We start from the raw sequence: 13,676 nt of genomic DNA, 5'->3' as shown, positions 1-13,676 counted from the left end.
TTCTGATAACACAAACTTTTACAACTTGACTGGAGCATATTTGCCTTCTAAGGAACTTTAAGTGAGGACTCCTCATTAAGCAGAAAACTAAGGTAAAGATGTTATTTCAAAAGGATTTCTAAAAGAAATCCAGCCTGTAAACTGGGTTATTACTTAGCAAAACCTAAAAAAAAGATTTGACAAGCTGTGGATCCACATTTTGAATATCAATATATGATATCTAACTCTTCTTTTAAAAGAAAAAACTTGAGTCACTGACATATATTTTTTTAATGCTCTAAACTGTTTGTCAAACATGAACGTAACAGAACTCTGTGATAAAAAGATTCAATAACAAATTAGTGATTCCAGTGGAAGAGACTCAAACAAAAAAAAGTGTGCAGACGGCTCACTTTAATATAAATAGAGTAAAAAACAATTGGAAAAGAAGAAAATGAATACATTCTAGCCGCTCAACATTACAAGACGTGTTTATTAAATTCAGGTTGTTTTCCTGCCAAAACTTTGATCTCCGTCAGTTTTCAAAGCTAGAAATCGCTTTTTTTATCATAGCTAACTCTTCGCTAACGACGCTTTCCTAATTTAAACCACTTTTATGGATATTCCCAGCTTCTAATTTATGCAATTTGCTTTGTTATTCGCTTCTTGGAACCCACTTTGAGCCCGAGTGAGCCTAAAGCTCCAGAACCAGAATCTCCTCCTGACTACCAGAAACAAAATTATGTTCTGTTAAAAAAACATTCTCAATTCACCAAAAACTACAAGTCCCAGATCCCCACCCCTTTACAAATGTCCTCTGTAGAGAACAAAAGGAGGTATTTGAGTAATATGCAGTGGATGGGAGATATTTAGGTTCAGAAAAGTCCTCTACAGAGGACACACTTGCATTGCCGGCAGGCAGTAGGATCTGCCCATGTGCGGCTGAGCTGAGAGCTCTCGGATTTTTCCAAGAAGAAAACACGATGGGGGTCACCTGCGTGTCAGAGCTGAACACCCACCCGGGGGTTTAGTAGTTTTCCTCTTGGGAAAAAATGGGAACAGGACACCTCTCAGATGGTTTAGAGATCCTGGCCAGGAACATCACAGGGCAGGGAATGTTCCTTCATAAATCACCTCTGCTGAGCTCGCACAATCGCTCAAATAACTTTTATTTTACGGCTGTGAGATGAAAGCAGGGTGTCTGGTTGCTCGGAGGCGTTCTGTCACCCAACAAAAACACGGTCAACGCATCAGCATGGAAAAGGTGACATGCGGCTTAAGAGCAAGGAAGTAAACAAATCAACAACAAGACAAAAGAATGTTTAACCAGCTCCTTACTGAAGGAATTCAGATGATATAAGCATCAGTTTAAGCCTAAATAGAATAGAACAGAATAAATATATACATTGAAAAATGAAAACCCATTCAGAAAACAAAGTTTATAGTTTCTGCTCCTGTGGATTTTCTGTAAGCTACAGGGACATCTTGTGGTCATTTCCTGTACATCACATTCTTGTCTGTTTCACAGACCCACTTTGCTGATTTTTCTTTAAGCCAAAAGCAGTGCAACCTTAAAAACTTTAATATACAAAATTTATTGAGTTATTCGAGATGATGTTCAATTTCAAAAGATTTTGTTCAAACTAGAATTTCTTAACTCTAATCAGCAGTGTGTGCATTTTACTTTGAAAGCGAGATTTTGTGCGACTCTGCTTAGTGCAGAGTTGTTGTCTAATTCCTTTAAAGATTAGTATTTGATTCTTATTTCACACGTATTCAGGTGTAACTGTCTTAAAAGTCCCACTCCAATTCTATTTGGAAACATTCCCGGTGGTCTTTTCATTATAATAATGCTGTTTTTAGCCAAAATCAAAGAACCTGTGTTGTTTTCTAGGACATAGTTTCTGCAGAGCAGCAGAAACTTACAGCCCCTCACATCTTCAACCTAATATTACCAGTATAACAAAAATGGCGAGCAATACTGGAGTCGTACAGTTTTAATTGGTATTCCAGCTCAGACAAGAAAAACAAAGACGTTCATGGATCTATTTATTTCCATCCATCAGGATGGAGCAGAGCAGGGAGCTTGAGTTACGTCACAAATACAACGTTCTTAAAACAGCTTTTTTTTGTTTAAGATTTAAAAGAAAAAATACTATGTAGTTACATTTTGAGATTATTCTTTTTCATTTATGTTCATCATCAGAAAAATGCCACAAGAACAAGATAAAAACACCAAAAACACAGTTTTCATCAGAGTGGGTCTTTAAATGCTTTTGAGCAAATAAAGACGGAATATTTTTATTAATAATGTTTATTTAGAATAAAAAGCACCGGTTACAGAAAATGGTTTAATGTTTCCTGTTTTCAGCTTATTCCTCTGTATGAAAGCACCAGATGAATATTAGAATTTATGACCAAAAACTGAAAGATGTACACATTTTGTCTCAAAATCTACAGAATATTTAAATACTACGAAGAGTTTTACTTTAGAACAAGAATCAGGCGTATTTCTTTTATCTTCAAAGAGTTTTTAATCCCTCTGAGAAAGAAAGGTTGTCTTATTTGAACCTTAAACCAAAGGATGAAAATAATCTGTAAATTAGAAATTTTTTGAACGGACATTTCTATGAAGAATATACAAGAAAGTCTGAATAAAGATGATTGTGGAAGTTTTAATGCAACAAATATGAGCAGATTTCTTTGTTCTCATTTGTTTAGGATGTGACAGACCTCAGATTAAGGTCAGAGCACAGACTTCTTGTAAACTGAGAAATAATCTGATGGGCACAAACATTTTAATAAAGAAGTACAGTTTTTTTTTTCCTTTTTCAAAAAAATATCAGCTTAACATAAAACTTAATGCTTGCAGGGAGTTTCCTCTATAAAATAAACTATTGATCAATCCCAGCACCCAGAGCAAATTTACCTGGTAAAAGTACGGGTAACAAGCGATAGAGCATGCTTGAACATTAAATTTATAGAGGAGAAGATCATCTGAAAAACCTAATTATAGCTGTGTTAGGCTCAAATCCTCATATTTTTTATTTCATTTATCTTAAAATTTAAAAAAAAGAAGCTATTTTTTGTGCTAAACATTTACAGCTTTGGTCTTTTCATTTGATACTCTATATTTTGTTCAGATAAATATGCATCTATATGGTTAATTTGGCTGAATAATGTATGAAGACGTGAGTTTTGCCTCCAACTTGTCATGAGACTTTGCAAAGAAGACGACGTGGTGGCTTGTCTTTAAAAAAAAACAAGTCAGATCTGGTCTTGGTTCAGGCCTGAGCAGATCAAACCAGAACGATTTGATGTCGGAGGCTTTGTTGAACATGTTCATGTGGGAACTGCCGAGAAAAAAGGCCTTGTGGTTAAAAAAAAAAAATGACACTGCTGACACATTTTAGCCCAGATGTTTGTTGTGATGTTTTTCAAAGCCGACAGCATTGGTGGAGCTGGAACCTGTGAAGGACAGAAAATGTCATTTTTTGACAAAAGTATCTTTTTTTGGGGTCACATTTTTTATTTATTTTTATTTTCAAAGCCTTTACCCAAGTAGTCTTTGTAGTCCTTGAAGTACTTGTGTCTCAGACCGCGAGCATCTGGAACAAAAAAGAACTGAATGACAAAAATCCGATCTCACAGAAGCTGCACCCAAAAAGGAAGCAGTGTGAGTAGAATGTGGTAATAAAAAAAAAGAAAAAGTGTTGTTTGTCATACCAGAGTTGGCCCTCTGCTTGATGCACTGGCCTCTGTTTGGGATACCAGCTTCAGGGTTTCCCGGGTTGATGATGTGGCACTCATAACCTGTGGGGCAGTGGAGAGGCTCGTCTCCGTCTTCTGTTGTACTGCAGGCCTCAGCTGAGGAGCAAAACGCACAAACCATGAAGAATACACGGCAACAGAAAAAGTAGAATCAAGAACTTTTGTGGATTTTCGTTTAATTTTTATTACTTCCATCCATCAATCCGTAGTTTTTATCCACTTTTGTATAACTAGGGTCTTACAGGTTGATATGTTTTATCCAATATAGTGCAGTATTTTCGTCTGTTTCTTTTAAGACTTGGTCTTTGCTTTTTTCCGGTGGTATTTGTACATGTTTTTTTGTCTCTACGTGTTGGATTTTTATTATAAAACAAAAAAATAGTTTGAGCTCAATTTTTGCAGTAAAAAATTGACAAAGTTTACCACTGGGAATAGAGCTTTTTTTGACAGTTTCAGGTCTATTGAGGAATGAGAAATATCGGAAAAATAGAAGCAGTTCTTAAGGGATGGATGTCAAGCATCGCCAGAAAAAACAGTTTTAAAGAAGTTAGTAGAAAAAAAAGCCCAGACTGAAGACCTGTAATATTTAAGAAAAAAAAAAAAAAAGATTTTTTTGAAGAGGCTTGCATAAAAACATGTCATGAAATACTTGTGTGCAGCTTTTTTTGTTGTTTTCTCACATACATACAATAATTTTTGCTAAAAAAGCATAAAAACTTAGCATGGTGGACAAAATTAAGCTTTTTATTCTCAATAAGTTAGAAAAAAGGATTGCGTCATGCTCCAGAACCAAAATCAGAGACAAAATCTGACTTTTTTTAAAATGTTATAAAAAAAACAATTGGTAGAATTCCAGGGTACAGGGATGTGCAGTGGTTGGCGCTCGAGAAGGCCCTGGTTTAAATCCCAGCTGGGTCCTTTCTGTGTGGAGTTTGTGTTGTGCATGCATGGGTTTCCTCTGGCTTAACCTTATGGTCCAAAAACATGCCTATAGCTCCATTGGTGTCTTTAAATTTCACCTAGGTGTGACTGTGTGTGTGCGATTGTGTTGCCCTGTGACAGACTGGCAACCTGTTAGGAGTGTACCCCGCCTTCACCCAACAGTAGTGACCCCGTGACCCTGAAAGGGATTCAGCGGGTTCTGAGGATAGACGGATGGAGTAGAGGTCCTAAATCTTAGGATGAGGTTGGATTGGAAAAGCCATATGTGGCATTCATTGATTTTCTGACTCTTAGCGTGTCTACTCACCCTGCAGAACCTCCTCAGGCCCGTCCAGCAGCCAGCCGTTGCCCCCCAGCCATCGAGGCTTAGGCTGCACCAGCCAGTCCAGCACTGCTCCAAACACAAAGAAATTCATCTTCTGTTGTTGAAATCAAACCTTTCTGGAAACGTAGAGCCAGTTTCCCCTGATCCAGCTGACCTGGCGGTGGCTGAACTGACTCCAAGCAGGCGTAGATGCAGCCGTTGTAGCAGCATCGCTTGTGGCGCTCGCACTCGGAGTCTGAGCGGCAGCCAGGAACCTCGCAGGCTCGCTCGGGCAGCATCTGCGGCGGAGGTGGACATCTGTCATTCTTCTGGTGGTGGGTGGACTGGGGATGACCAGGGTACTCGTAGTCCTAGTCATACAACAGAAACAGAGGGTCAAGGGTTGTTTTTCCTCTATTGTGCAAAGATTTTTATTGTTTTCTGTATTTATAGGTGATATGAAGAACATGAGAAACAGGAGCAGTGGTTTTGCAGCACATAAATATATATAAATATACAAAAAAGAGGTGCGTGGCAGCTAACGGGACGTTAACTTTAAGAAAATTATAAGAAAGCCTCTTTTCTCTCGTGACAAGTTTGAAAGTAAAGAACTTCAGTTTGTTTTCTTCCATTTAAATCTATTACAGTTTTAAACTAACACATTTTGTGATGTTTTTTTTTTATTTTTCTTTGTTTTAAATGAACAGGTTAAATGAGATGTGGAAGCTTTTCTGTTTGTCTTTATTTTCTGTGATTCAGATCCTCTGAACGTCTCTGCAGAGGAAAGATGCAAAAGTTGACGAGCTCGACTCTTTGAAAGTCCTTTTCTGACCTAAACTCTGGGTGATTAAAGATGAGCTGAATTTGTTGCGTCTTTGACGGATGTTTGGTCTCTGACTGTGGGTTCAAAGTGCTGCTCAGATGTAGGGATGCCAGGAAAAGCCTTTGTTTGACTGATCCTTCAACACATAGAGGTCCACCACAGGGAGCAAACAGGAAGTGACTGCAGTCTGGAAGGAGGCCCCGTTCATGCTGCAATCACTGTTTACAGTCTGACGTTTGATTTTTCCTACTTGTTACCGAATGTGAAGTAAGCGGCCCTGATGTGTGGTAAAACCTTGGAAGAAGCTGAAGTGTTTGTTAGCTGTTTCAAATGGTTAAGGTGTCATGTCTTGTTTTGTTGGTTTAGTACTTAGTGCTATTTTCAAGAGTGATGTTAACCTTTATTCATCTGCTACCTTTAGGGGGCGCCACAGTGAATCCCATCTGCTTCAGGCTAACTTTCTCCTCTGCATCCTCCTCACTCACACCTGCTCTACATCCGTGAACCTCCTCTTTCCTGGTAGCTCCAACATGCTCACCGTCCCTCCTCTGTCCAAACCATCTCCATCTGCTTCCCTGGATTCATCGCCAAAACATCTGCCATGAATTCTGAGGAATTCATTCCTGATCCTTCCCATTCTGGAAAATCTTCATCTCTGCCTCCTGTTTCTAAATCCACATCACAGCGGCTCTCCACAGCCTTTCGCACAAACACCATTTGTTAGTGCAATTGACATTAAGGAAAGAACAACAGTTGTTGCTCCTTACCAGCAGACAAAAGTCTCTGACTTTAATTAGATTAATGAATGGGTTACACAAAGTCTGCTCTGATTGGATAATTACATAACGAGCACAGTCCCCTCCCCTTGTCTCATTTCCGATCGGTGTCTCCTGCAATCCCAAATGTTCACGAGTGGCCTTCCTGTTTGTGTTGCAGTATTGTGTGAATAACACATAAAGGGACTCTTTGGTTTTGGCAATAACAACAACATTCTAACTTTCCAGTTAGAACGGCTCACTTATTTCCCTTCACTCTCCAGGCAAATGTGCCGCCTGTCCTCTGTTTTCATGCCGCTGCATGCTGAGCCGCCAGCGGTGCTCTGATCCTGAGCTTTATCAGACGGTCCTGCTCACATCCCTGTGATGTTCCACAGTGTTTATTTACACTCCTGTCTGCCCAGCCGTACAGGCGCCGCCAGCGGGCCTGTCTGTGATGTTCATCTGCTGGCACATCACTTCCTCTCCTCTAGAATTCTTTTCTTCCCTCTGCATGGTGTTGAAAAGCAGTGTTTGTGTGTTGTTAGCCTTCAGTAGCTCCTCTTTTTCAGTCTTCTGTCTTTTCTGTACTTTCGTGAAGCACACAGAAGGAGACCTTGTCTGGTTCCACGACTGCTCCTAAAGCTGGGATCAGGCTCTTTTCTGGCTAAATCCACAGAGCCTGGTCAAATACAAAACAGCTTCTACTTCCTATTCCAGCTCAGTGATGCACATGTGCTCTTACATCCTCTTTTTTTAATATTTAGTTTTTTTTTTTTTTTTTTTTTTTTTTTTTTTTTAACTTGTCCTGTCCAACAGCTAGGCAAACAGATGAGAGCTGAGGGCCTCTTGTGTTGGACATATTTTATTCTAACAAGAGGGGTTATTCATCTTCAGACAAACCAAAGGTATGTCTGAATAAACCCCTTTTGTAATTGAGGCCAAACTTTATTAATTTCAATCATGTTTGAAAATCTTTGGTGTTGGACCGGACGGAAAAGGAAAGAGGGGAACAAGAGAGAGGGACGTTAGAGAGAGGGGGGGTAGGAGGGTGATAATAGGAGGGGAAGGGGGGTAAGACCATGAAGCAGCATAGAGCAGGCAGGTTTACTGGTTGTTTATCGTTACGGTACGGTTCAAATGTAGTACAAAAAGGGCGGGGCCTGTTCACACACACTCAAATATTATCAACACACCTGCTAGCTGCAAAAATGTCCACATGTCAACATGTACACAAAACAGATAGTGTTCACGAACGCATACTTATGCCTTTAAACCAACTAGTGTGAAATCTTTCATTCATTCAATCATGCAAACTATTAGTGCAAAGGTGAGCTAACACCTGTGCTCAGGTGAGTGTTTATGTTCTTCTAAAATGGATGGTGGAATGTGAAAAGAAGGAGGAGGAGCGCCCAGCCACCCCCACACCCATACCCCCGCCGCAGCAGCAGCGGCAGCCGGAATTCCCCCAGCGCCACACGGGAACAGGCAGGGAACAACCGCCCCCCGGGCGACCAAGACCGCCACCCAGGCCAGGGCCAGCAGGACCGCCGCGAGGCCCCCAGAGCCAGAGAGCAGGGAGGCGCAGAGGGAAAGAGAGCGCCGCCCCAGCCCAGCCAGGAAAGCAGCCCCCCGCCGCGCCGGAAGAGCCTAACGCAGGGCCCCACCGGAGAGGGACGCCCACAGCCCCAGACGAGCACCCCACCACCACCCAGGAGTTCCGGGCATCCCCCCGCCCCGACCCCAGGTACGAGCCAGGACCCCCCAAGGGAGACCCGCTCCGCACTCCAGGCAGCCACCCACCCGGCCCACGGTTGGTCCAGGTAGGAGCAAGGCAGGGGCCCGCCGCCCCCGCCCAGGAGGGGGGAACCCCGGGGAAAAAAGGGCGGCCCATAAGGGATGTTATAAATATGGCCCGACCAGGCTCGGCCATGTTGGAAGTTTGGCGGGGCCCAGCGCCCAGGGGCAAGGACCAGGACCCACCCCCCAGGGACACGAACACCCCCGGCTCAGGTGTAATATGAACCCCCCCACCGTGCGGAGAGAGCACCGCCGGGCCCAGGGAGCCGGCACCCAAGGGACACGGCCGCCATCGCCAAGGGGCCCACACCCCCCACCAGGGACGGGGTAGGGGACAGATGGACCCAGGTCCCACCTTCCTTGTAAAATGTGTGTGCGTGTATGGGTGTTTGAGAGGGTGTTTGTGTGCATGTGTGTGTGTTTATGTTTGAATGTATATATTGAAGGGGGAGGGGTGTGTGTACTAAGGGGGGTGCAGTTAAAATTGGCGAGTAGGGCACTAAGGGGACATCTCCTGATTACTCACAGTGATGTCCCCTCACCCTCCACACCAAGGGGCCCTAAATGTCTAAGGTGCGGTTAAAATTGGCGGGTAGGGTGCCAGGAGGACATCTGCTGCTTGCTGGCAGTGATGTCCAAGCACCCCCCCTACCAAGGACCCTACGTGTCTAAGGTGCAAATAAAACCGAAAGAGGGGGGGCCCACTCCATACGGCAACCATAGGAGGGGGGCCACTCCCAAGTAGCCCCCCCCCCAAGGCGCATCGCAGGCTAAACCCCCCACCCCCCTCACCGTAATATGAGGTTATATAAGGAAGGGGGTAAGTTTTTTAACAAACAGATTAACACATGTCTTGCCTACAAGGTCGGCAACACTAAGAGCCATCCAGACCCTTTTTTTTACAGACCACAACCCAGAAGGAGCAGCAAAGTCTTACATCACCTTTATAAATTATTACACTATTTTGTATTTATGTAACTGTTATTTTACTATGATTATAACTAAACTTTTGCTTTTTGTGCACAAAGAGAAACGTAAATTACAAACAGAAACCAGAATTGTTTTTAAACAGCTCAAGTGGAAAAAGGGAATTCATCTTAGTAAACCTCAAGTCTGCTTTAGCGGGCTGGTATCTGTGGTGGCCCTGAGGTGCAAATCACACCAACGAATCAGTTGATGCAAAAACTTCACATTGACAATTAAAAAGCCATCATAAAACTGTTATTAGTAAGATGCATTTGTAAAAAGTCAAACATCAAAGATTAAATGTCATCATTCAATCAGCAATGTCCCATAATACCACGTTTTTAGATATACTTTTTTATTTGTTGCATTTCTTAACCTTTAATTTAGATTTCTGAAAATTGATTTTTTCCAAAACATTTCCCTTTTATTTATTTTTTAATTTTTTTGCTTTTATACTAGTTATTGTAATCTTTAAAATGATTTTGGGTTTAGTGCTTTTTGTTGATGTGATTTGCCCCTCAGGGCCACCGTAGGTATCCTTCTCTTCTTCCAACTATTGTTGTTCACCTGACTATAAACAGATCTTCACTGGTTAATTATCCAACAGAAAAAAGTGGATAACTATGTCCAAGTGAAAAAAAATCCAAATAAAACTATGTCCAAGTATATACATTTTTTCTTCAGGACATTGCTGCTTCAAATTTATTCTAATAATGAAAAGATCTTACAGAAGATGGAAGAAAGAGAAAAGCGCCACATGTGGTTCTGCAGACCAAGGTGGCGGATCCCTTCAGAACCAAAGGGAGATCGGGACGTGAGAAAACTCAGCTTTTTTTATGAAATACTTGAGATGAACCTGCTCTTCTGTCCCTCTCTGAGCTCCTCTCCATAACCCCTCCAGCTCAGTACCAAAGGTCAACTGATCAGGTCAAGAGGAAGCTCAAAAAGGGAAATCAAATCGTTTGTATAATCCACACATTCTGGTTAAATGGTAGAGGAAAATATCTATTTTTTGACCAGCGAGGTTTTTGCAACTGAAAAACAAAAAGCATGTAGTAGATTCTCTCCCTCATTGTTTTGCGGTGCATGTTTCCAGCTTTATTTCTATTCTGCTCCAAACCTGAAAAACCAGATGGTTTGTGCCAAGTTTCCAGACTGTAGAGCGATTGAAAATTGAGGTTTGTCATCCAAAATCTTCAGCCCATCATCACTACAAAGACAGTTTCTCTTCTAATAGCAGCTTCGGGCCAAATCAAAGGAAAAAAAAAAGAGAGAACAGAACTCACAGCTGGTCTATAAGTTTTCTGTTTGGATTTATGTAAATGTCTCAGTGCTGTTGGCTTTATATAACTCAGTACAAAAATGCATGGACAGTTTCTGCAGGAAATCTTCCTGCAGAGACTTCACTCATAATGCAGGACCTGTGCAAAAGTTGTCAATATCCTCTGATTTGGTAAAGAGAAAACATCTTTGGTGATTATTTGCATCGAGACAACTTATAAAAACGAAACCCGTATGTGTTTAAAAAAATACGTTGTTGTTGGTTAAAAGCTTTCATTTGTAATCTAGATACACAATCTCCAATATAAGTTTGCCAAACATATACGGTGCAGGTCTGTGGCCTTGGCTTGTGCTCCGTTCACCAATTTTCTTTTCAAGACTCGCCATTACGTTAAATTCTCGGCGACTGTAATTTTTCTTTCCGCACGGCTCCTTTATGAAAAAACATTGAGGGTTTGCATGTGTGGGAATGAAAAAAATGAGCAATGCAGAGATGAAAAAGGTTCAAACTGCATCTCCACAGCCTTCTCAGCGTGTTCCAATTACAGCCGCTTTGAAGCAGAGGCCAGGAAGACGGGGCTTCTGGCTCGTCCCGAGGAGCGTGTGGACAACGGAGGTCGGTGCACACGGGCAGGCGGGGAACGGGCGGAGGGATAACGATTTCACATCTGACAGGAGTATCAAGATGAGACAGAGAATGGGCCAGTCGGGGCATAAACAAGTCAGAAAGTGAGAACATTGAGGCATGAAAGGTTGCAGCGAGGAGATGAAAGCAGCACGCCACAGTGAGCCCTTGTTAGAGGCGATCAATCAGCTCAACTGAGCTGAGTTAACACGCAGAGGCCCGGTTCTGCAAGTTCAGTTCCTCCCCTAATAACACACTGCACAGACCCCATCTCTGTCTTGCACACCAACGGTGAATTTCCTGCATACCCCACAATTACTCATATGGAAACTTGGAAATTAGCAACTTAATTCAACCTGTTGCACTCCCCGCACTTCTCGTTGTAGGAACTAGAGGCACAGATGTACCTTTTCCATGTGGGTTTGAAGCGATATGTCCAATTTTATGCAGTGCTCACATTTTTTTGTAAAAATCCCAAAACTTGTGGACGTTCTTGGTTTTTTATGCATTTAAAAAAAAAACAGCATGAGAGCATTTAAGTATAAGACCAACGTGAACCTGCTGCATCGACGTCCTGCTTTGATTTAATGCAAAAATTCACACAAAGTGTGTAGCAGATACTGCATTTATGCAGTTCAGCTACATAATTAGTTCTTTCACTTTTTATATTCAGAAAATAATAAATCTATTTTACATATGTAACAGCCCCCATTTATAATGGGGTATTTATTGTCAGCTTATTTTGACTTTCTGTATAGATCATTTCCAAATGTGTTCAATGTTTTTTTTTGTGTGTTTAGACTCTTGGATCAATTTATGCTTTTCTCTCTCGTTTTTTTCCTTTTCCTTTTAGCTAAAAGCCTCAGCTCCACTTGACCAATGTCTCACCTCAGTCCTCATGCCGCTCTGAGGTGTGAAACATGCCTCTGCAACAGAACCAGTTTTGTCCTGCGGTGCTTTGAGCTTTCAACCACTTTTGCTTTGGGAGACAGTCTGAGCCACATGGACAGAAATCCACATTCTTCCAAACCGAAAAAGAAAGTCAAATAAAGTGCCTCACCTTATGGCTGAGCCCTCTTTTCCTCATTCTTCTGGCATAACTTCCTGTGGAGAGCACCAGCAGGGACAGCAGCAGCACCACAGAGCCTGGCATGGTCTGCGTCCTTCACCCAAACTCCAGTCTCTCGCTCTTGAAGTTCGTTCCCCCTTTATCTTCTTCTCTGATCCCAGAGTTTGTCCTCTCAGAGCGAAAGCGTGGAGTCTTCAGTGCTCATGCAGCCGGTGATTACACAAGCCTCTCTCCTGCCCCAACAGGAGCTGCCTTGATATCCGGCTGAGGAATGATGTCGATGGGAATGACAGAGAGGCGAAGGGGAAGGGGAAAGTCCAGAGGAGGTGAATAGAGGCGGCGAAGGGACGGGAGCTGTCTGGTAGCGCTGAAGCTGTCTGCTGGCACATGGGAGAGAGGAGGGGAGGTGAATGCAGGGAGGGGGAGAGCGTTAGAGAGGGCAGTGTGGGCGAGACCTCCCCTTTGCCCTCTTCTTGTATCTAAAAGCACATCTGGTGCACATTTGTCAGCATTGTTATTGTGCAGAGGGGGCATGTTTTAAAGAAAAAAAAAGTTTTCTTTCACAAGCGTCAGCTTCATAAAAAAGTGCAGCCGTTTATACTCCCTTAGGGATTTTACGGCAGGTAAACACCTGTAAGGGTGAACCTGTCCGTGCCGTTTTGTAACTTAACGTTTGTGCCGCAGAGGCTGCAGTGTGATTTCAGAGCCGCTGACCCATGCAAAATGAAGGCATGTGGTGCATTTCAGGGAATAGGGGGCCTCTCTTTCTCCGTCTTGTGCTTCGCTGGTCTTCTCTTCTTGCATATCTCCCAAGTTGCTTCCTCTCAAACTAGGACACCCCCCCCCTCCCCACCACCACCACCACCACCCCATCCAACCTCAACGTTACCTCAAAAACCATCCCCTCCCCTTCGCTCCATTCTCAGTGTCTTGCTCTGAAAGAATGCTAAGCCTGCACAAATCTGCGGCTTTATTAGTTTTACAGGAGCAGGGCTCATGTCACCAAGAGGCCCCCGGCTTCATTTACACAAAAGACAGAGTAAAGAGAAAGAGAGGATTGGAGGGGGGGGGGGGGGGGGGGGGGGGTTGTAGCAGGACGGGGATGGCGGAGGCTGCATGAATGAGTGTGGAAATCAGATAAGTGAACCAGTCTACACAGAATTTCTTATCAAAAACTTGGAGATGTGCTTTGAAGTGATTTATCCTTTAGGTGACCCTGTCAAGATACTGTACAAGTAAATCCTCTTATAGTCCCACTCCAGTTGTCTGTTTTCATTTCCATTTTTAGCCAAAAGCAAAAAAACCTGTGTTGTTTTCTGGGACATAGTTTCTGCAGAGTGGTGGGGAGCTTACAGCCCCTT

The 13,676-nt window shown here is 42.7% G+C and overlaps 2 protein-coding genes across 4 annotated transcripts in view; one reads left to right on the top strand and one right to left on the bottom strand.

The window, feature by feature from the left end:
* The window catches only part of LOC105354276 (uncharacterized), a 40,658-nt gene that overhangs the window by 25,694 nt on the left and 1,288 nt on the right, over positions 1 to 13,676 (top strand). Inside the window, exon 4 of one of the 2 annotated variants that reach the window (XM_078949052.1) lies at positions 12,100 to 12,232. The exons of the other annotated variant lie outside the window; for it this stretch is intronic. Coding sequence (XP_078805178.1) covers positions 12,100 to 12,103 — 4 coding nt within the window. The 3' untranslated portion in view covers positions 12,104 to 12,232. Of the gene's footprint in view, positions 1 to 12,099; positions 12,233 to 13,676 lie in introns of those variants that run through there. 2 annotated transcript variants of the gene reach the window in all.
* Positions 1,962 to 12,796, bottom strand: wfdc1 (WAP four-disulfide core domain 1). Of its 2 annotated transcripts, none has more exons than XM_004069843.5 (6): positions 12,307 to 12,796; positions 5,172 to 5,367; positions 5,000 to 5,083; positions 3,706 to 3,846; positions 3,537 to 3,587; positions 1,962 to 3,447 (listed from the first exon to the last, which is right to left on the bottom strand). In XM_004069843.5, the coding sequence occupies exons 1-6, from the start codon at positions 12,397 to 12,399 to the stop codon at positions 3,389 to 3,391; spliced, it is 624 nt and encodes a 207-aa protein (XP_004069891.1). In that variant the 5' UTR covers positions 12,400 to 12,796; the 3' UTR covers positions 1,962 to 3,388. The 2 variants fall into 2 exon arrangements, with proteins under 2 accessions (XP_004069891.1, XP_078805176.1); XM_078949050.1 differs by having other exon boundaries at positions 5,172 to 5,295; positions 12,307 to 12,718.

The sequence above is a fragment of the Oryzias latipes genome, chromosome 6 (genome assembly GCF_053564925.1).
Source record: "Oryzias latipes strain Hd-rR chromosome 6, Olatipes_Hd-rR_3.1".
NCBI classification, from domain to species: Eukaryota; Metazoa; Chordata; class Actinopteri; order Beloniformes; family Adrianichthyidae; genus Oryzias; species Oryzias latipes.
Note: the sequence above shows the minus strand (reverse complement) of the source record. Positions and strands in the feature narration are given on the sequence as shown.